The sequence below is a fragment of the Paroedura picta genome, chromosome 8, assembly GCF_049243985.1.
Source record: "Paroedura picta isolate Pp20150507F chromosome 8, Ppicta_v3.0, whole genome shotgun sequence".
Lineage (NCBI taxonomy): Eukaryota > Metazoa > Chordata > Lepidosauria > Squamata > Gekkonidae > Paroedura > Paroedura picta.
In genome coordinates, this window is record NC_135376.1 from 66,233,250 (window position 1) to 66,254,975 (window position 21,726).

Below are 21,726 nucleotides of genomic sequence, written 5' to 3' on the forward strand. Positions count from 1 at the left end.
TGAGATTATGTAGTGAGGATGAAGATGACACAAGATAGCCTAGGCCAGGGTTTCACAAAAATCTGGATTTTCTTGATAGCCCTGGAAGGGTTTTGCAAATCAGTGGGAGTTAATTTTTAATATAACATTTGTTAAACAGTGAGTGATATGAAAATATATGGTCATGCTGACCTGCCCCCCCCCTTCCCCAAACAGCCAGTGATGAGCCTGGCTGGGGCAGGAAGGGGAGGGGCTCTGGGTAGGGTTATGCACAGCTATGCTCTTCAGCTATATTCTGCACCTCCACACCACCTCAAGGGTTTCTCAACAGTATAGAAGTTGAGAAAGACTGGCTTAGACTTATGTAGAAGATAACTTGCATTGTCTAGAATTGGTTTATATGTTGTACAAATAGCTGTGACCATGTTCTTGAATATGTGATTTTTCCTGTTTGACCACAAATCAAAATCACATTCACTACACTTGGAATGTTTCAACTTAGTTAGGCATGGGCAGAGAGGAAAAAATGAGAAACTAAGCTTTTATGTATGCTGCTAGGACTCTTCTGCTAGGCTGGTTTATTTGTATTTTACCTTTTCAGTACATCTTGTTTCCATGGCCCTAATTGGCTTCTATTGGAGTGGGGGGTAGTGGCTACACTACAGGAGACCCAAAGGACAATCATCCCGATTCTTCTCCTCCCTGCTGGTGGATCTTATCCTAGGCCTCTGAGGTGTCAATATGGGCCCTTCGCATGAGGTCTCACTGCTAGCATTGCATGTTTCTAGGATCACACCTTGAGAATGTTACTTTATGCCAGACTAACAAGGTTTACCTGTACTTTGTGATTTATATACAGCAGTGGGAAATTGTATAAACTGGTGTTTTTCATATATTATTCAAACTAGAACAAGTTTTCTTGATGGTGTTCTGGCCATTTTAAAACAAGTTCGAACAGGGTATAGCATAAATGCATACAAATCTTTTAACCCATTGCTTATGAACATTGATACTGATGCCTTATAATACCAGTTGAATGGCATAATTTAAGGCATTCCCTCAGTCAGGGGGTCACCCAGACTTGCCTCTGACCCAGTCATAGTACTTGACCTTCAACTATATTCCACCATCTCCAACTGGTGTATGATCTTTTTACAGCATTCTTTAAAAAGTGATTCATATATTTCTCCACTTCTGTTAAACATAAAAGGAGCAGGAAGTTTTCACTCATTTTATTATCTTCATATAATGCACTTGCCATATACATTCAATGTGTAAGAAAGTAATTTTCACAGCTTGTTGATTTTATGAGGAGCTGGAAGAAATTGCTGATGTTTTGCCACTTCCTTTAATACTATTCAAACACAACTTTTAAAAAGGTGATGATACAAACCGTTACATTAAAATGCAGTACATATTTACAACTCCAGCTGATGGAGGAAAACCAGCTTCAAGGATAGTCTTATGGGCTACAGGTAGTTCAGAGCAGATCAAATTATCATTTCAGAAGTGCATACAACTATCAGTAAGAACAACTAAACACAGTGTTTTCTCTTCAGCCACCCATGCACTCAAAGATTGTAGTTAATAAAACTGCATTTGCAGTAGATATCTAACGGATTTTGCCCATCTTCCTCCATTGCATTCACTGAAAACTTAAGCCCCCTATATATCCTTCAAACTATTCCTTGTGACTGGCCTGTTCCCTCAGCTGCAGCATTTTGTGGGGTGGGGAGGTAGAAATCATTCAGGTTATGGCCAGCAGAAATTAGCACTAGATCCAACCCCATGAATTAGTGACAAATGTATTTGGATCTCAGCAAAAACTGTGCTAGAAATCCATGCATTTCTGAAGCTCTACCTAAGTGGCACTGCACACACCCTTCCCTGCAGAGGAAAGTTGTGTGTGTAACCTTTTGCATTAATGCAGCTCTCCTTTCACATAAATTAGATGGGGAAATTCTTTGCAGCCAAAATTCTTTATGCAAATGGAAGCCTCTTCCCTCCCATGAAGCTGTCATCAGGGTCACCAAGGCCTATTCTGGCAGCAACTTTCCAGGTTCTCCGACAGGATTTCCATGTTCCTATCTATGCCCTTCGACTTGAATTGAGAAATGAGCCTGGGACCTTCTGCATGCAAACCGAACATTTTGATATAAAAACCCAAGGTCTACCTCCCAGCCTACTCCTACAAACATTACCCTAAGAGGAAAAATCTTAAGCATGTGGAGCTCTGTTATGCAGACTGCTAGATGATACAAGATGCCAGTGTACACAGTACCACAGTTATATTAATTTCAGTTCTGTTCCCAGAAGGACAAAAACATTTAAAAATCCGTGTTTGCCAACAATAAGGCTAAAGCCAATGAGAAAGGCAAGCGTGGTTTTAGATGGCTATGATCAGTATACAATGCTGACGTGGGTGGATGGCAGGCACTACTGTGCTGTTCTTTCTAACCAGGAAGCAGTTATTTATAGGGGTGTGCAGGTAAAGAAAACAGTGTTTTTCAGTTCAAGTCTAATGGACCAAAAAAAAAAAAAAGTTATTTCCTGAAAATTTCAGACCCCGGTACGCGAGAAGAAGACAAAATCATTGAAATTGCAACAGTTTAAACTGCAATGGGAGAAAGGGAGCAGAAAGTGGCCTCATCTAACATCACTCCCTTCCACTGTCTCAACTCCATGCCATGCTTTTCCCTCTTTGTTTCGCCATTAGTATAAGCTACTGGACCACACTAAAGTCACACCTATGTGCACTGTTATGAATAGCTGAAGAGCACAGCGAAGTATTTCATCGCAAGCATACAGGCCTGTATTAAAAACATTTAGAATTCACGGTTGCATCTTAAAGCCAATTGTTAAACTGCTTCGAATCAAGTAAAAAGATCTTAAAAAAAAAAAAAAGTAAGGCAAAGTCACATCTGCTTCTGTCCCAGCCTTCTCTGGGAGTGCGACCAAGAGCAATCCTTACGAAGTCTTTGCGCAGCAGACAGGAACAGGCAAACACATCCTTGCTTGCTCTATTACCTTGAGTATAGGCAAGCTACCAGCTTTTGCTCCTGAAACACACTCGTACTATCACTTATAAAAAGATTAATTCATTTCCCCAGCATCTCTTCAGAAGTTGGTTGAATCTAAAACACATGTCGTTGAATCAAGCAAAAAAAGGAGGAGGGGATCACGGAGTTTGGCTTTGATTTCCATCCTCCCAGTCTGCCATTAAACCATGAGAAGAACAATTACAGAACTAAAGACTACAGAACCAGATAAGCTACTGAACACTCAGGAGTTCCTTTTCTTCACCAGTTTGCACGCCCATTCAGGTGTCGTCACGGTGCTACAGGAGACAGGAATTCTTCTCCCTCTTATAACGAGCTGCTGGAAGGTGTGGTTGTCAATCGTCTTCCAATATAAATCCTTTAGGCACACAAACAACAAACAATAAGTGCTGTTCTTCATAGGACCCTCCCCCCCCTATCAGATGCTACAGTACCTCTTTTTTCCCTCCTGCATCAGTTCTCAGAAGCTAACCAGGACCAACCTCGACTAGTATTTGGATGGGGGGACCACCAAGGAAAACGAGGCACATGAAGCAGAGGCAGGCAATGGCAAATTACCTCTGAACATCTCTTGCCTGGTTGCCAGGCAATCCCATAGTCCTAGGTTCTCCTGGCTACACTACACACATGCCCTATGATAAATAAATCCAGTGATCTCTTGACAAAAATAAGAGAAAAAGTAGAATGGATGCTACTAATGGAGCACTGCACGTCTTACGTACACAGCCTACAGTTCATTAAAAAGACTTAATTATCCAGAACTACATGTCAATGGGATTTCTTGTGTCTAGAACTTTCCTTAATTATGGAGTTCCAATGGAACAACCATGGGGGGACACACCCATTTTCAGATTAAATTGCAGCTACTCTGCTCAGAAGCTGCTGTGTTTCTGCTTATTCTGATATTTCAAGACTACCTTTCAATGTCCCTATGGGATGATAGTTCCTTTCCTTGCTTTGTTGTTGTCACTTAGGGCAGTAATGTGCTCTACTTTAATTCATTTAAAAAAATGAATCCCTGATACATCATTGGAATTATTTTTGTAACTGTTTCTTGAGTTTCAAGGGCAAGTTAATGGAACCATGTTTGAGCAAACTGCATAAGGGATCCTGACAAGCAATTTTTCACCAGAATAACCCCAAGTTTTTTCTACAAATGCGATTTTATTATATTGGAATTGGAGGTCAAATCATTTATGTGATCCTAGATTTTCTACTCCCTTCCTCTCTCTCAACCCTTAAAGCTCCTGGGAGACGTTCTCCAGGCCTGCCATATATGGGACAGGAATGCTGAAAGTCCAGAAAGCCGATGGAAGCAAAAGCAGTCTTAGCGTTACAGATATTTCAGATTTATGAATATCCACTTTTTGAAGGCTTGTAACACCGGCTGCTCCCTGTTTGTAATGTCAGATACACAGTCAACATATTTGTTTTCTTACAATGTACACCGTATTCTGTCATATTACTCTCTTGCGGTGCAACTGTAAGACAGCTGGTATGAGTAAATGGCATTATTAGAAATATAAGGAATCCTGCCTTAACACACCACAGTTGGGCTTCCAGTCTGACAACTCTACAATCAATCTGTTCTCTGAATCAGTTCTTACCCTAGTCCAATGGCAAGCAGATGGGAAAGCAGCAGAGATGGTAGGAAGACCTTCAAAAATTCTGCAGAAAATATACCTCCTTTCTTCATCACACTTGTGTTTCTCATGCTGAGGGTAGCTGTGCGCTTAGGGTGCTTGAACAGAAATTCCCTAGTGCATCAGAAGAAAAAGAGAACTATGTCAGCAAATGTGTGTAAACCCATTCAATTACCTAGCCAATCTGCATCATTCCCAGGAAGGAGACTCACTTGGGTGGAATGTTTTCAGGCCTGCTGGACCAATCCCACATCCAGTCAGAATTCTTCTTCAAAAGCCGTTCCACTTCTTTCCTTCTTTCCAGGAAATCTTCTTCAGACTAAGAGAAGGGCAGATATATCCAGTTGCCACCAAAACTATTACTAGATAAGAAATACTGATCAAACAGTATCGAGAAACTGCTCTCCAAGGAGTCATGGGGTCGTTACCCAAGTCACAGGGCAACAAGCATAAACTGTGCCAGAGTGGAATATCCTTATCCCAGTTTATTGATCCAAAGCCACCAAGAAGGGGAAGCCGGGGGAGGGGGTACTACACTCCCCAGGCTCAAATTACATTAGGGGAAGGCAAAAAACCCGGTAACCTGCTGAGCTAAACAGGCCGACGGTCTAAACTAGTATAAATTCAACATCTTGTGCAATTCCTGTTAACAGAAATGCTTCCTTAGGGGAAGGCATCTGGAGATACAAACATGCGTTTTGTGCTGGATTAATCAATAGCGGTAACTTTTACCTGAGAACTATTCTTTTCTCCACTGCCACGGCTCTCTACCTCAGAAGCTCTGAGAATGTCCTGAGGCGTTTGGGAACGAGGAGGGCTTTGTAAAGAAATATAGAAGGAGTTAACCAAAAAATGTGATGGAAAATTATCTGTGATGATGTATTGCTGTAACAGGCAAACAGGCAAAATTTGGGAGAATTATTTCCTCAGTGAAGGGCAGCGAAGGGTCAAAAGCCCTCAATGAGCTGAAGCTACAACTGCAATTTTAACTGCAACACTGCCTTTATTTCCATACTTTAAAGCAGGGGTAGTCAAACTGCGGCCCTCCAGATGTCCATGGAATGCAGTGAACCCTGGCAGGGGCTCATGGGAATTGTAGTCCATGGACATCTGGAGGGCCACAGTTTGACTGTGGAAGGACTGGAGGGACACAGTTTAAAAACTGGATCTGATCAGTAGGTTACTCAAGCAGCCCCACTCCACTAGACAGAGCTACTTTTGCTGGGACACCAAAGTTCATTAGTTCCAGTCCACACCTAGTTAATGTTGTAAAGTCAATGGGATTTAAAAGCCAGGCAACAGGGCAACTACTGTTCAGTATGTGAAATTAGGTCTGTGCCCATTTCTCTTGCCTGCAGCCTGAAAATTTTTTGTCTTTCCTACTTTCATGCTCCTTTCTAGAATCTTCTGTTTGATGTGACTTTCATTAGGGCAAGAACCCAGTTGATGCATGTGGCTGCATAAGCATCAGAGGCAATGACAGATTCTGTTCTGACTCACTACCCAACTCCTGACAGTGGCAGCTGAGTTGATCATGACTTCAGGCATCTATCACCACCACAACTTCACTTAGGACATTATAATATTACTAGAGTATAAGGCCCGCTGTAGGCCCAATACAGCAGGCGCTAGCGGGCTGGCAGCTGGGTGCGGGAGGGTCCACCCCCCCCCCGGCCTGGGCGCCCCCTCTCCCCCAGTTGTGGGGCCCCCATCCCCCTCCCGCCGAGTCCCCGGCTTCAGGGCGGGCAAAGGAGCAGGCCCACCACATTGGGCCTGCTCCTTTGGCCGCGCCGATGCCTCCGCCACTCCCCCCCTGAGCAGGGCCGGCAGCGTGGCTCCCGATTGGCCCCTTGGCCCTGGACTGACATTTGGAGGATTGGCCCCTTCGAGTTTTTATCTAGGACTTGCTCCGCCCCTTTCTCCTCCCACATAGGCCTTAATCTTTGATTCTTACCGCTCCCGCAGAGAGGTTTACAGATAGAAGGACATTGTAATATAGATAATATAGATTATATTTGAACTCTGCTCTTCTTTTAGAAGGCTTAGAGGAGCTTACACCGGGTCCACCCTTTTATACCCCGACTAATAGTCCACACTGGCTTAATTTCAACAGCAACAGATCACTGGGCACCAACACAAGATGTAAAGGAGCTCTGATCTGAGGGAAGTGCGCCAAGAATGAGCTTTGCTCACCTCTATCATCACTAGTAATAAAATAGAAATGAAGCTGCTAGTGGGCATGTGTCCTCTAGAGCAGTGGTCCCCGACCTTTTTCAGGCTGGGGACCGGTGGCAGCAGGAAGGGCGATTGCCCGGCCGTGCATTGTGCGTGCGCGTCCGTGCATGTGCAATGCGCATGCATGGCCCTGCTTCCCTCTTTTCCCCCCTCCCACAATAAGAAGCTTGCCAGGCCGCAAGCTTGTGGCCTGGGAAGTTTCTTACTGCGGGGGTGGGGGGCGGGGAGAGGGAGCCGCAGTCAGTGTTTGGGGACCACCACTCTAGAGTAATGAGTTTGGTTTGGTTTTAGTGAAGAGAAGGCATGCTGATTTTAAAATTGCATCACCTGCCTGGTTTGGTATGCATCCAAAAGCTTATATCTTGAGTCCAGTGGCGACTTTAAGACCAACCATCTTAAAGGTGCCACTGGACTCAAGCTTGGTCAAACTCTAATATGGTACAGTATCAACAATTTTAGAGAGAACTGGAAAATACCCAATGCAGTGTATGTCAGGGTAGGTACCTGTCACAGCGTGAGCTCTCTCGCGAACTGCTTCTTCCAGACTCGTGCTGGGCATCGAGAAGAATTTTCTCCATGTCACCATTGTAAATGGAAACCGAAGCTGGGACTTGCTCCTGGCTGGCCGGTGGAACTGTATTGCCATTCCCATTGCTGCTGAAGTGGAGTTCTACCCAGGAACCTGCAGGCATGCGTTTCAGGAGGACCAGAAGAAGAAGCAAAACTGGGTTTAAAGAGGCAGACACATCCATTCGCTTGATATGCTCTTTAAGGGTTTTTTGTTGTTGAGGAAATAAATTCAACGTGTGCTTACACAATGCATTATATTAAAGGTCCTCCTCCCCATCATAACCTTTACAGCAGTCCTTCAATTATTACCCACAATCTATTTTACCACTATATTTTATCGCAAGAGAGCCAGCTTGGTGTAGTGGTTAGGAGTACCAACTTCTAATCTAATCTAAGCACATTTGATTCCCCACTCCTCCTTCCACATGCAGCCAGCTGGGTGATCTTGGGCTCACCACACAGCACTGATAGAGTTGTTCCCACAGAGAAGTAATATCTGGGCTCTCTCAGCCTCACCTATCTCACAAGGTGTCTGTTGTGGGGAGAGGAAAGGGAAGACAAATGTAAGCTTGCTTTGAGACTCCTTCTGGTAGAGAAAAGCGACTTTTAAGAACCAACTCTTCTACAATATTTTCATCTTTACCATATGCTTGCCATTCTCTTTTCAAGCCAGCCTGAACAGCTTCCTTCTTGCATTCCACAAAGGCAACAGGCAGAGGACACCAATTATTGCAAGTTAATAATAAAACTCTGCTCTAATAGGGAACAGCAATGATGTGTCTTTTTAAGCCTTGTTAAAACTTATTCATCTAAGTGCAGATATCTAAATACAACCTCCCTCCTAATACCTCCCTACTAATGTATACTGACTACAGCCATCACGGACAACCTGTCAAAGTCCCAGGCATTCAGAGCTCTTTCACTCCTTACAAAATTCGTATAGGGAAAGCACTTCCATACAGATAATGTATCAGAAACTCCTGTAGATTTTCATTTATTTTTTTTAGACTCTTACCCCACCATTCCCTGAAAAGAAGATACATGTGGGCTATCTTCCAACATGAGATGCTTCTATAGACAAATACTTATAGCAATCTCACCTCTGAATTCCACCACCCACCCACCCCTAATTTGGAAGTTTTGAATTAGCCTATCTCAGAGCACCAAAACACTAGTGACCCATCATTCTGTTTTTACTATTCGTTTCAGAGAGGGTGAGATGGAGATGACTGTAGCAGTTCAGAGCACATCCATGTAGATTAAATCACAGGTTGTAAGCCACCTCGAGCTGCTTGCAAGGAGGGGTGGCCTATAAATTAAAATATATAATAAAATAAAAGAACAAAGCACATTTCAATTTTGCTCTGGGATCAGGAACTATGTGTGTAACAGTCACCAGCAAGGGACAAAAAGGTGCAGACTCCACTTGTCACTTCCATTGTTATATATATGCACACATCATCTGATTAAAAGATAGCAAGTTTTACCCTGCTCATTCTAGCCAAAAATTCAATCTAGGTCTAAAATGGTAGCAATCTGATTCTTTCTGCAACCAGGTTGATGTTTAGCCCTTATTCACACCTGACTGGGAAGCAACGAGCAATGAGAAGTTTAACAGTTTAGCCAAATTAACTGTCTTCATTTTTGTGGGAGAAGAAAAGAACAGTGCTACTGCAGTTACAGTCCAAAACAGACATTCAGACCACAAACTGTTACAGTTTGAAATTACATCAGGGAGAGGAGAGAGAGCATGCTTCTTTTTGTATCTCTTGAGACTTTTTGCTTTATGATTTAATCAAGGACAAGCTTCCTTAACACAGCAGGCCACCCTTTACAAGCCTGCTTCATTCCCAACTATGGGCTTTTATAAGGCTGACCCTTCTCTATAGCTCAGTCCTTGGAACTACAATTCCCAGGATGCTTAGCAGCAGAAGAAAACCGAGGAAGATAAGGAGACAGGCGAAGAAAGGAAATGCAGACAGACTGAAAACCAGAAACATGTTGTTAAAAATGACCTACGACATCTACATTACTAAATTCAAGATAATGCACGGTGTACAGATTACATATGTTATCCAACAATACACAGATAGCTCTGAGAACTGTGTCACTTTCAAAAATAAAACTGACAATTGTTATGAAATAGCTCTTGCAAAACCATGGAAAGGAAGGTTATTCACAAACAGGCAGAAGGAGAGAGGGCTGTCAGTTTCCCTACAACTCCCCCCCCCCCAGGACTCCCTTGTCTATCACAGGTCGCAATTCAGCAAAGGCAGTGCTCCCCAGTACAATATCTCCATACTTTGAGATATTTAAAGGGATAATTGCCTTCCCTTAAAGAAAAGGCAGGCCAGCTAGAAGTCAGACTGGGTGAGATGGAACGCAGCAAACAATATAAACTACAAACTTTTTTGCATTTCCATCCCGACAGAATTCTGCCACACCTCCCACCATGCATTCAAGAGACCAGGTTAACAAATACAAACAAGCAGCTAACATGAGACTTTTCAAGTGTGGCAAATGATGCAATAGATTTCACAGTTCCCGCAAGTTCTGCATCATAACCACAAGACTAATTGCACCCATACCAACTTCCCTTAAACCTTTTGAGGAGAATCTGTTATGCTCTGTTAGGTGGATGAAATGGTAGTCCAAACAGGACTCTAGGCAGTACAATATCAAAAGCAAAACAGTATCGATTGAAAGGTTTGGGGTGTTGTCTACATTTAATTTTAAATCACCCCTTCAGACAGGTTCACCTGGGAATGAAACAGCTCAGTGTGCATACAACAGCTCTATGTGTCTTTCAGCCTGCCCATGTTCACTGAGCATAAATCAACTCCCTGTTTTGACAACATCAAAAGCTTGGGTAACTAAATTGCTTCCAGATTCAATGCAAAAAAATCAACATTTTGCTTGCATGAGCATACCAGGAGCAAATGTGAACTGCTGACTACACAGCCAGCTTGAAGTTGACAGACAAGACTGGGCGAAACCACAGCATTAAATAGCACGTTGTAAAAACCTGACTTATCCAGTTGTGAAGACCCTGTCTTCTTCTCACCAAGTGACCCAGGAAAGCCCCCTTGTTTATGTTGTTGTCTGTACTTTCTAGGCGTTCCGTACATGCCAGTTATAAATCCCATGACAGTTTCAAGGGTTACTGTTTACCACCAGAACTGTTGCACAAGTGCCGATGACTCACACAGGCACAAGGTAAAATAAGCACAGATGGGGAACGTAAAGTGCCTGTTAGAACGACAACGACAGTCTCCCAGATCTACTGAAAACCACGCCATTTTAAAAAAAAAAATATTTAAAAAAAATCCATTCAGGAACTTGGCTGGCCAGTCACGCTACCTCGTCAGTGGAAGGCAGGAGAAATCCACGTTTCTCCAGTTTCTAGAAAATCCAGGTTATTAATAGCCCAGGAGCGAGAGGAGGGCCTCAGAAGGCTTGCTGATGAGCGGAGAGGAGCCAAGCCAGAGGAATCTGACCGCTCGCCACTCAGGCTCCGCCACTGCCGTCTCCCCAGAAATGTTCTCCCCGTGAACCTCAATGAGAACAGCTACAGAGGCATAGCACAACAGAAGCGTGGTTGGGAAGACCTCGGGCGCTCCAGCGCCCCCGTTGCGGGTAGCTCCCACAAGCCGGGAGAGAAAGAGCCCCTTTCTCCCCACCAAACCGACGCTGAGCCCTTACCCTGCAAATTCTCCTCTGGCGCCCCGCCTGCCTCGCTCGAGGCCATGGCTTCGGCCAAGAAGCGTTGCTGGTTGCGAGTCCCTCCGGGGTCGCTCGGCTGCTTCCCTCGCCCTCCGCCGCGCCTGACAGTAGCTGCTGCTGCTGCTGCTGCCGCCTGTTCCTCCTCCTCCTCCTCCTCCTCCTCCTCCTCCTGGCGGCTCCGTCCACTTTTGGCCAGCTGAGCGAGCCTTCTGTTATTGTTATTGTGGCGGCTGCCGCAGGTTCTAAGGAACGCGGAGCTGTGTGACGTCAGCCGAGAACGGAGCGCCCCGACTGGCTGCTAATTCGGTCGGCGCCACGCCCCTCCTCTTCCCCTGGCCACCTCGGGCAGATTGACAAAGGAAGAGGCGACTGCAACTGGGCTCTTTGGCCGGCCTCACAAGCAAGAGGCGCGACCCTAGAGCGAGCCGAGGCTCGACGCCACCAATGCTGACCAGCCGTTTTGCGTAGAGTTGGACACGGCGATGGAACCCCCGCCCGCTCGAGCCAGGTGCTGGACTGCAAGCTCCTGGTTGGCTGGAGAGGACGGCCTGTCAAAACTTGGTTGGCGTGGGAGGCTGGGGGTAGCGGAGCTTCCCCCCTGATTGGGCGAGGAACGGGTGGGCGGGGGACGCCCATTGGCGGGGCCGCCCCACTCGGTTAATCTTTAAGTGCAATTAGAACCTCGTGTCCTGGCGTTGCCTCGCGCACTTCTCGCGCATGCTAGGGAGCTTGTTGATCGCCTCGAGTGGCTGAGGTGTTAACCCCTTCCCCCCACCCCCTGCTGTCCTTAAGAGATCGATCTAGGCGGGTGGCCGGGTTGGCCTGAAGCAGCAGCAGCAGCAGCAGCAGCAGCGGCCCCTTTCAGACTCACCAAATTTTATTCCTGTGCAAGCAGGATTCCTCAGATACCCAGGGATAATGTCCGGGTGTTTGCATGTGGTCAGAAAGGAACTATCTGCCGGTGCTTGTGCAAGGTTCTTGGTAAGGCTGATGCCAGTGCCATGCCAGGCGTTAAATGTGGTGCCTTCCATGAGCATAGATTCAGGTGGCAAGCCCTGTTGGTCTGATGCAGCAGAACCAAGTCTGAGTCCTCTGGCCGACTAACAATGTTTTATTCAAGGTATAATCCTTGCTGTGCATACACTAGAAACCAGGCTCTAAAAGCTGCCTGGTCTGAGGAAGAGTGCTCGAAAGCTCACGCCTTGAATAAATCTTTGTTGGTCTTAAAGGAGCCACTGGACTCTGATGTTATTGGTTGACTGTTCAACACAATCCCTTAATCTTTGCTAGCTGGCTCTTTCCAAAAAAGAAGTCAACTGTCCTTTTTGGAGAGCTGTACAAAAACACTGCTCATTTGTAATCTGGATAGTTTTCAGGTCATTAACACAAGAGCCTGAGATTAGACTCCATCGTCTTCAGGCCTTTTGACCGTCTTGAGGCCTTTTGACTGTAAACTTTCCAACCAATACCTGAAGCAAGGGGGAGGGAAATTGGCAGTTTCCTCAAAACACACTCACACAAAAAATCAAAGTAGAACAGTTTTGAAGGTCTGGAAATCAGATCATTTCATAGTGTTATAAGCATAAGCGTACTTGACATTTGAGAATGAATGTGAAGGACCTTTGATCCTGAGAGAATGCTTTAGCGCCATCCCACATGCTTCCATTAGTCTACACACAGTCACACAACCAGGTACCTGTCACCCAGCAGCAACAAGCTCAGAGCAGAGCAGCTTTGGAAACCACTGTAAAACCTTGCTTCTCAAAGCTGTGAATGAAAAGTATTAGTCCTGCCCACTCCCTTTGTGGCTCTAGGTATTCTGATCTGTCTCATTTCTATTGCTGTTAGTGCTTCTTTAATATCCCGAAAGCCTTAGTACCCTGGCAGTGGGTGACCTTCCTCTTCTCCTCCCAATGAATTTGTGCATCATTTTGCCCTCTTCTGCCTCTTGTCATTTCCTTCACTGTCTTCTCAGTGCCAGAAAGTGGTGTGTGCCTCATGTTTCATTCTTCCTCCAGATCTTCTGCTTTAGCATTCCTTCCAGGTAGAAATCTTCAGGGTGGCATATCTGCTACAGGTAGCATTCCTTCCTGTGACAAGCTCTGTCTTGAAACAGAGGGGATGCATACTGCCTCCCTGATGGAGTTGGGGAACTGTTTTGGTGATATAAGCCTTCCCCTCAGTTACAAGATGTTCTTGGCAGAGCAAGGGTACAACTTTGGGTCACTGCAGTCAAGCTTTCGGCCTGGAAAAGACAGAGATCACTGAAGCAGGAGGTGCAATAAAACAACCAATATTTATTTATTAGTTCCTTCATTTGTTGGTTTGTTAGTTTTATAGGCTGTTGCTCCCATGCAAGCTGGTTTGCAACAGCTTATATCAAAAAGCCAAACAATAAAACAGTTAATAAGAGGGGAGGGGGAAGAGAAAGGAAGGAAGAGGGCAGATCTTCAAGCCCCCTCCTGTACTTGGCCTCAACCAGATGCCTGGCGGAAGAGCTCCATCTTGCAGGCCCTGTGGAACTGATTCAGCTCCTGCAGGGCCCTCAGCTCTTCTGGGAGCTCATTCCACCAGGCTGGTCGAGGCCAGGTGAACCATGTGTGGTTGCATGCTGAATTCTCGTAAAGTCTGTAGGTTAAAAGCTCCAATCATCACCAGAAACAGGCCTCATAACTCTTATCTTTTCCATGATATAGAAGAAAACCATTCTGCCACAGTACCAGGCAAATCTCCAGGCAAAATTATCTACTCCCTTACTCTCCACTTCAGCTTTCTGACCTCTCCCTCAGGCCACCTCCAGCTTCCAGTCCCTGTTGCCCCCCCTCCATCTCCCCTCTGAAAGGAGATTGGATGCTGGAGCACCACTCCCATCAGCTCAGGTATACAATTGTTGAGTGGTTGTTTTCCCTCTTGGCGGAAGAGTTTCCTGTCATCTCACTTGGCCACACAGAACAGATCTCTTCTCATTTTAAACCAACTAATTGCTAATCACTCATCCCTAGTGGCTGCGAAAGTTGGACCATAAGGAAGGCCGAGCGTCAAATAATTGAGGCTTTTGAACTCTGGTGCTGGAGAAGACTCTTGCGAGTCCCTTGGACTGCAAGGCGAACAAACCGGTCAGTCCTAGAGGAGATCAACCCTGACTGCTCTTTAGAAGGCCAGATCCTGAAGATGAAACTCAAATACTTTGGCCACCTCATGAGAAGGAAGGACTCCCTGGAGAAGAGCCTAATGCTGGGAGCGATTGAGGGCAAAAGAAGAAGGGGACGACAGAGAATGAGGTGGCTGGATGGAGTCACTGAAGCAGTAGGTGCAAACTTAAATGGACTCCGGGGAATGGTAGAGGACAGGAAGGCCTGGAGGATCATTGTCCATGGGGTCGCAATGGGTCGGACACGACTTCGCACATAACAACAACAACATCCCTCGTGGGGTGGAGTCAACTATTCTTCCACAGTAGTTCTGCACTGCCCTCTGCTGTCCATCAGCAACATTGACGCTGAGATCAGAAACTGAAAAAAAGATGCTGCACCTGATTGGATCTTTATGTTCAGATGCCCTGGCCGATGCCAATGCCAAGCTAGCAAAATACAGAGGTGTGTGACTGACATCATTCTTGATAATATACCAAGAGTCACCTGGCACTGAAAAGCAGCCCGGATGGTGGGAACGGCTGCCCCTCTTGTACACAAGGAAATGCCATGCTGTCAGAAGAAATGTATGGCTAGATACAAGCCACTGATTCTACACTTCCTCATAAACATGGACCTATTGATAAGGGATAGCCCAAGCTAACCTGAACGCATCGGCATGGGGGGGGGGGGGATGGGGGACAATGGAGTGACATAGGCCTGTCCTGGCCCTGTTTCTGCAGGCTCTCTTTGGTGAAGAAGAGAAAACTGATAGCCAGCCCCAAGTGCAGGTATAGACATAAATCTTCTGAAATATTTCTGTGCTCTCACTTCCTGTGCTATGGGAGTGGCCTGGTGATATCACATCTGGTAGGGGGGATGGGTAATGTCACTTCTGGTGACATGTGACTTCTGGGGGCTGACATCACTTGCGGGGTTTCTCAAAGCGTGAAGAATGTTTCCGGGTTTTTTTCAGCACTAAAAAGGTTGAGGAAGGCTGGTCTAACCTAATGGCACTAACACATCCAGCTGCAAAACCACAGCACCATTACAACAAAGCTTGAGCCACAGCTTGTGCTGTGCTGCTGTAGCCAAGGGTGACGCCTTGTCCAACATGCTGCTGGTACAGCATAGGATGGCTTAAAATGCTGGCTGAATGTACTGAAACTTTGCCTGCATGGCCTAAAATGGAAAGGAAAACTCTTAACAGGCATGAGAGATTTTTATTTTAAAGGTCACCACAGAAAATGCATCAGCATATATAAACAAACTCACAAAATGTAGCATCAGCAGCTTCCATTAAGACAATTCTGAATTTCAGACCACTGAGCCAAAGGGGTCACATTGGTGTTACTGTAGCTCTAAGCTCAATATGTTTTTCTTGCTCCTCACCAAAATCTGCCCCCCTAAGGCTCCACCTCCAAATCTGGAGTTTCTCAATTTAGAATTGGCAACCTTAGGAGTCGCAGCCCGGTCGATCGGACCAACTCCAGCCCCCCCCCCCCCGGTTGCCCCCGTGCCCGTCTTCCCGCGGCCCTTCCCGCCGCGCCCCCCACCCTGCCCCCCGTCCTCCTGCTCGGCCGCCTCCTTGGCCCCGGCGAGCCCTCTCTCACCGTGATCCGAGGGATGTTCTTCTTGCCCTGGTACGACATCTTCCCCGCAGGCCGAGCCCAACCCGGGAAGGATCGCGGCGAGTGGCGGCCGGCCTCCCTGCCTGCCTGCCTGGGGCTCCGGCAATCCCGGGGAGCAGCAGCAGCAGCAGCTGGCTGGCGCGGCACCGCCTGTGCGTGCGCGCCTCCCGTCCCTTCCCGAGCTTTCGCTTCCCCGCCCGGCGGATGGAGGGAGCGGAGGCAGAGGCTCGGTGGCTCCCCCTGGCCGCCCCGCAGCCTGATTAGCATGCGGCTGGCGTGCGACGGCTCCAGCCGGGCGGGGCGGGCGGGCAGGGGGGTCTGGCGGGGCCTCCAGCCAACCAAACGCCCCGCAGGAGCCTGCGCCGGCCGACAGAGGGCCCGTGACCGGGCCTCTCCGCGGGGCAGGGGTGAGCTGCGGGGCAGGCGGAGTCCCGGCCGCTCGGCGGCTCCCTTTGCGCCCCAGCTGGGCTGCTCCCGCCCGCGGGGATTTGGGGAATGGGGGCGCTTCTGCTCTCCGCTCAGAGCCAAAGGTAAACCGTCATGGCACTTTGAGCCTGACCTTGATCTCCTCTGGAAAGTAAATCGCCCTGGTGAGTTCTTCAGTGGGACTTACCTCTCAGAACCTGGCTCAGAGATCGACAAGATCATTTGTAACCAAGGGGGTTCTGCGGGCTCTGCTGCCAGCTCCCACACCTATTTAGGCCGGCGTTCTGTTTTGCATTTCTCGGTAAGTGCGCATGGAAGCGCAACTCTGAGAGACCGGCGTTTCCTCAGTGACTTATGATACAATCTGGGCAGGGGTATAGGACCCATTGAAAATATTCCCTGGGAAGTACGATTATACTCACCTAATAATTTAGGGAATTCACAGCTATCAGTTTTAGTTATGTACTTTTGTTTATACTACTACTACTACTACTACTACTATTATTATTAATAATAATAAGGCAGGGCCCGGAGTCGCTAGGCAGGTGGCACCATTGGTCTCCTCCGTTCTCAGTTCATCCGCCCGCCCGGCAGGGAGCTGTCCAGGGGTTATGGTGCTGAAGTGGCCGCCCAGACGGAGCTCATCAGTGAGCACCCACCTGCGGGAGAATTCCCACTCCTGTCACTTTGTCTCTTGTCATATGGCAATAAACTGTTCTTCATTTAGCACTTTTTCCTTTAGATGCTTTTGTTATAGGATTTATAGTTCTAGAAAAAAAATTGCTAGCTTGGAGTCATCACACTTCAATGTTAAACATTCCTGAGTCACAGGCACCAATCCTGTAAAATCTAAAATATTCACTGCATGTATTAGATCAGCTGCAAATAGTGACAAATACCATAGGATGTGGACTCTGTCTCCCTGGAGCCTGGAGAGCCAATGCCAGTCTTAAATACTGACCTTGAGGGACCAATGGTCTGATTCACTAGAAGGCAGCTTAATTTGTGTGTGATGGTCATTCCCATTTTTTTAAAAGATGAATGCTGTATTGGGGAACAGTGCTCTGAAGAGCCACATGTGCCTCACAAATCATGTATCAACACACACCATATCTCAGGTTCACTGGACATTACATAGACAAAATCTAATGGGGTTCAAATGACAAAGATAACTAACATTGGCCCATATTTGGATTGTTGCCCTCTAGCAGTTGGTTCCCAGTAGTCTCCTAATATCCTAATATCCAGTGAATTAAACAAAGAGACACAAATAAAATGTCAGTGCTTTATTGACAGGTGGTATTGTTCAAATTGTATCAGCCTCCTTGATTTTGAGGAAGTTATCCTGGCTGCTGTTGGTAAGGTTTCATTTCTGTTGGCAGAAGCTTTAGAGAGACTGATAAAAAGCTTGGGATGAGGAGAGCAGGAGTTCAGCAAGATTTAATAGTCACTCTTTCTTCTCTTTTTCCCTCCTCTCCTGCGACGTCTCCCTAGACAGGAATAAAAAAAAAACATGGTTATAGTTCAAGCCCAAGCCATGTAAGGAAGGAGTTCTACAGGTAAGAAAAATCACAGATTCATATTATATTAGAACTAATTCACCTCTCCGTTTGCCACCATGGCGTCTTCCTTTTCTCTTCCTCCTCCGTCCACCTTTCCCTCCACCTCGCTTCCGGCGTCGACGGCGGCTGAGGCTGCGGCTCCGGCTGCGTCTGAATCTTGCCATTTGGGATGGTGCTTAGATCCCTTTGAGCTCTTGGCAGCTGGAGCTCCACCTGTCTTGGGTGGGCTTTTCAGAGCTTAAAGCCTGCCAGGGCCAGCCCTGCCCTTTTTATATCCAAGCGTCCAGCCCAGCAACCATTGATGAGGCTTTCTGAATTGTGACTTAATACAATGGATGCTCTGTTTGGCAAACCAGCGAGTCAGGCTATATGATGAACAGTATATAGCTGATTAATGTAGCAATACATACCCTAACTGATATAAATTTTATTTTCATCCCTTATTCATTTGGCTAAATAAATATGGATAATTGAAGTACAGTTTTAAAATATAGGAATAAGATGGACATTGTGAGTATTCACTTGCTGATTCCCTGTTTTTCGCTATGACAGATATAACTATTGCATGGAAAAAAATATTTCTTTCCTTCTTTGAAGGGCAGTGCAATCCTCACCAGATCTACTCAGAATCCTATTCAGTGGGGCATACTCCCAGGAAAGTGTTCTTAGGACTGCACTGCCACGGACCTATTTTTAAAGTAATATTAGGGATATGTGAATATTCATGTCATTTTTGAAACATTTAATAAATTGTAGGCAAGATACAGTTCCAATCAAGATGAATGCCTTTTCAGTATATATTCTTATGCTAGAACATTATCTCTATTCTTGCATCCATTTTTGCATTTAGTTTTGTTACATATTTTTAAAGTATTTGTGATTTTGGCTAAATGTATATTACAGACCAGATTTTTATGACTTGAGAAATAAAAGGTCTGCATTTATTATTATGTTCTATCACAATGATGAAAACCTTATAGGAAACTGACACACACTAGAAATCAAATGTGTTGAACCTTGTCTAGTTGTGTTATACTTGTTTTGTGATCTCCCCATCACAACTGGGATTCCTACAGATGCACAGTATTTGTCAGAACACATCCTAATAGGTTTTGCAGATTTCACCATCAGTTAAATTACTTTCCCATAAAATACTTTGCTTAAATATCTGGCAGTGTGGCTGAAACAAGTAATCTGAAGAAATGAAAAAGTGTACACATGCATTTTGTGTTTTATATACATATGCTGAATATTGCATATCTTCTTGCAGTGCCTTCTGTTGGGGTCCTTATGTTATTTTCCCCAAAATATTTTCCTTACAAGGCCAAATGGAAAGCTTTCTTGGAGAGATATAACTCAACAAATAGGTAAATACATATGTTTGTTGATGAATGCAGATGAATTCTAGATTGAATAGTGGCCTGAATCACCCCCAAATTAACAGATGCCTCAAACTGAAGTTTTGCTCATGTCACAATCACCATCTAAGATTTTCATGATTCACTAAGTCACAGTAATGGTTTGTGACCAAAAAGAGGTAAGTTCAAGCGCTTAAACTATTACATCTTATTAAACACCATTTGGACTTTGACAGGTTGTTTCATAAGTGAGAAGGGCATCTAAATAAAATACAGTGTGCAATTCTCAGGAGAGGTATCCCCTTGTAAGCCTGTTGATATCAAAAGGTATAGCTGCTTAGAGCTGCATTACAGAAGTTTAATTTGAAATTAACTTCACTTGGTTCTCTGCTACACATAGCATCAGTTCATTGGGTAATTTCAAACACTTATATTGTGCCTTTCTGTACCATCAACAATGGGTTGGTTTTGAAACACACCGGGTATATAATCCCCAAGCTACTTGTATCTTTGTTCCGGGGTGTGGTTGAGACAGTGTAGACACTGAATGTCACTGAATACACACCTATGTGGCACATTGGTTTCGTAACAATTTAGGTGCAAGTTTCCATTTTCAAATTTAAACCAATAGGTTAGATTAAATTTATTATACACTGATGCTCATAACAATTTAAAATGTCTTGTATTGGTCAGATAGTCTGACCAATTGCACTGATTTTTCTACACACAACAGCTTAATCACAGACTCACAGATAAAGGGTCCAAAACTATTTTTATTAACATATTTTTTTTGCCTTCTCTGAAAAGCCCAGCAGTTTAGGAAAATAAGATGAAAACTGGGAAGCTACCTTAAGTCAATACCTTCTACCAGTTTGCTCTCAATTGTTCTCAGACCACATTGAAATGACAGAAGACACAAATAAAATGTCAGTGCTTTATTGACAGGTGGTAATGTTCAGATTGTTTCAGCCTCAATTCTGAGGAAGTTATCCTGGCTGCTGTTGGTAAGGATTGATTCATTTCTGTTGGGAGATGCTTCAGAGAGACTGACAAATTTTGGGATGAGGAGAGCAGGCGTTCAGCCAGATTAATAGTCACTCTTTCTTCTTTTTTTCCCTCCTCTTCTACGGCCACGTCTCCCTAGACAGGAAACAAAATAAACTTGCTTACAACTCAGGCCCAAACCATGTAAGGAAGGAATATTTCCTACATGTAAGGAAAGTTACTATTTCAGAGGCATATTAAGATTCCTCACCTCTCCCTCTCCTTTTGCCACCTCGGCGTCTTCTTTTCCTCCGTCCACCTTTCCCTCCGCCTCGCCTCCGACGTCGACGGCGGCTGAGGCTGCGGCTCCGGCTGCGTCTGAATCTTGCCATTTGGGATGGTGCTTAGATCCCTTTGAGCTCTTGGCAGCTGGAGCTCCACCTGTCCCTGGTGGGCCTTTCAGAGCTTAAGGCTCGCTGGGGCCAGCTCTGCCGTTTTTATATCCAAGTGTCCAGTCCAGCAGCCATTGATGAGGCTTTCTCAGTTGTGACTCAATACAATGGATGCTCTGTTTGGCAAACCCAAAGAAAAGTGGGATGGTTTGTCGTTATAACGGTTATACACTGAGCAGAAAAGTAAACCCGTCCCTTAGGGTTACAATAACGTAACAATATCATTATTTTACAAAATATATCTTTGCAATAAATGAAGATATACAAATTCTTTTCATTTACTCCAAAGGTTCCAACCAAAATGGTCTGTATCCCATTTTTAAACTTTTCCTCAATATTAGATCAGTATAAGTAATTCCAAATAGGAATGTATAAACCTTAATAATGCAAAAGAATTCTTAATATATACTCTGGCCAACATTGTATAAATGAGGCCAATCTGATCAGGTATTCTGAATGCAATTGAGCTTATGCCTTACTTATTACTCCAGCCTTAGTAAGCACTTTATTTTAAAATGGATTATGTTTGAGTGTTTAGGTTCTTTTTGTAGTAACAGTTGTGTTATCTTTTAGGAAACCTTTTTGAATCAGATCTTGTTGAGCTGTAACTATCAAAGATAAGGCTCAAACTGGTGGCTGTTCTGCTATTACTCACAGTAGAGAAGACCAGTCTTTTGCAATACTGAAGTGCTGAAGGTTTTGCCTGAATAATGACTGATTACATACTGCAGACTTCAACAATAATTTTTGGCAGATTGCCCGTGGTACAGGATTATTTGACTTGCTGATTCAGTAGATAGCAGCTTCATGTGTGTACATTTTTTGGATTTAATAAATTCAGTAATTAAATCCCAGTATGTCATCATTTACGCCACAGCATTATGCTTCGCTTATTGAAAAGACATTTGTGTACTTGTTTAAATATCTGCTATATTTAAAATTAAGACACGCAATTGCAGAAATGCACAGTTTT

At 45.1% G+C, this 21,726-nt stretch overlaps 1 protein-coding gene and 3 long non-coding RNA genes across 5 annotated transcripts; 1 reads left to right on the forward strand and 3 right to left on the reverse strand.

The window, feature by feature from the left end:
- Positions 1 to 1,196: 1,196 nt before the first annotated feature.
- BNIP3 (BCL2 interacting protein 3) lies at positions 1,197 to 16,221 on the reverse strand. 2 transcript variants are annotated; one of them, XM_077350164.1, is made up of 7 exons: positions 15,954 to 16,221; positions 13,089 to 13,454; positions 7,421 to 7,598; positions 5,414 to 5,498; positions 4,894 to 5,000; positions 4,646 to 4,795; positions 1,197 to 3,396 (listed from the first exon to the last, which is right to left on the reverse strand). In XM_077350164.1, exons 2-7 carry the CDS (start codon positions 13,207 to 13,209, stop codon positions 3,345 to 3,347), a joined length of 693 nt encoding a protein of 230 aa, XP_077206279.1. In that variant the 5' UTR covers positions 13,210 to 13,454; positions 15,954 to 16,221; the 3' UTR covers positions 1,197 to 3,344. The 2 variants fall into 2 exon arrangements, with proteins under 2 accessions (XP_077206279.1, XP_077206280.1); XM_077350165.1 differs by lacking the exons at positions 13,089 to 13,454; positions 15,954 to 16,221 and adding an exon at positions 11,189 to 11,377.
- On the forward strand, positions 11,579 to 21,649 carry LOC143843683 (uncharacterized). Its single transcript, XR_013233650.1, has 4 exons — positions 11,579 to 11,717; positions 17,892 to 17,956; positions 19,230 to 19,326; positions 21,327 to 21,649. It is a non-coding gene; the product is annotated as an uncharacterized LOC143843683 (long non-coding RNA).
- LOC143843681 (uncharacterized) lies at positions 17,669 to 18,218 on the reverse strand. The gene is made up of 2 exons (XR_013233648.1): positions 18,000 to 18,218; positions 17,669 to 17,887 (listed from the first exon to the last, which is right to left on the reverse strand). It is a non-coding gene; the product is annotated as an uncharacterized LOC143843681 (long non-coding RNA).
- Positions 20,238 to 20,856, reverse strand: LOC143843682 (uncharacterized). The gene is made up of 2 exons (XR_013233649.1): positions 20,573 to 20,856; positions 20,238 to 20,457 (listed from the first exon to the last, which is right to left on the reverse strand). It is a non-coding gene; the product is annotated as an uncharacterized LOC143843682 (long non-coding RNA).
- Positions 21,650 to 21,726: the final 77 nt, after the last annotated feature.

Bases quoted from the DNA above. Each gene is read 5' to 3' on its own strand.
- BNIP3 (XM_077350164.1), bottom strand. From the start codon at position 13,209: ATGAGGCACACACCACTTTCTGGCACTGAGAAGACAGTGAAGGAAATG. The intron at 5,001-5,413 runs GTAAAAGTTACC...CCCTTCTCTTAG, and splicing joins GAGAAAAGAATAGTTCTCAG to TCTGAAGAAGATTTCCTGGA. The intron at 3,397-4,645 runs GTAAGAACTGAT...GTGTGCCTAAAG, and splicing joins CTGCTTGCCATTGGACTAGG to GATTTATATTGGAAGACGAT.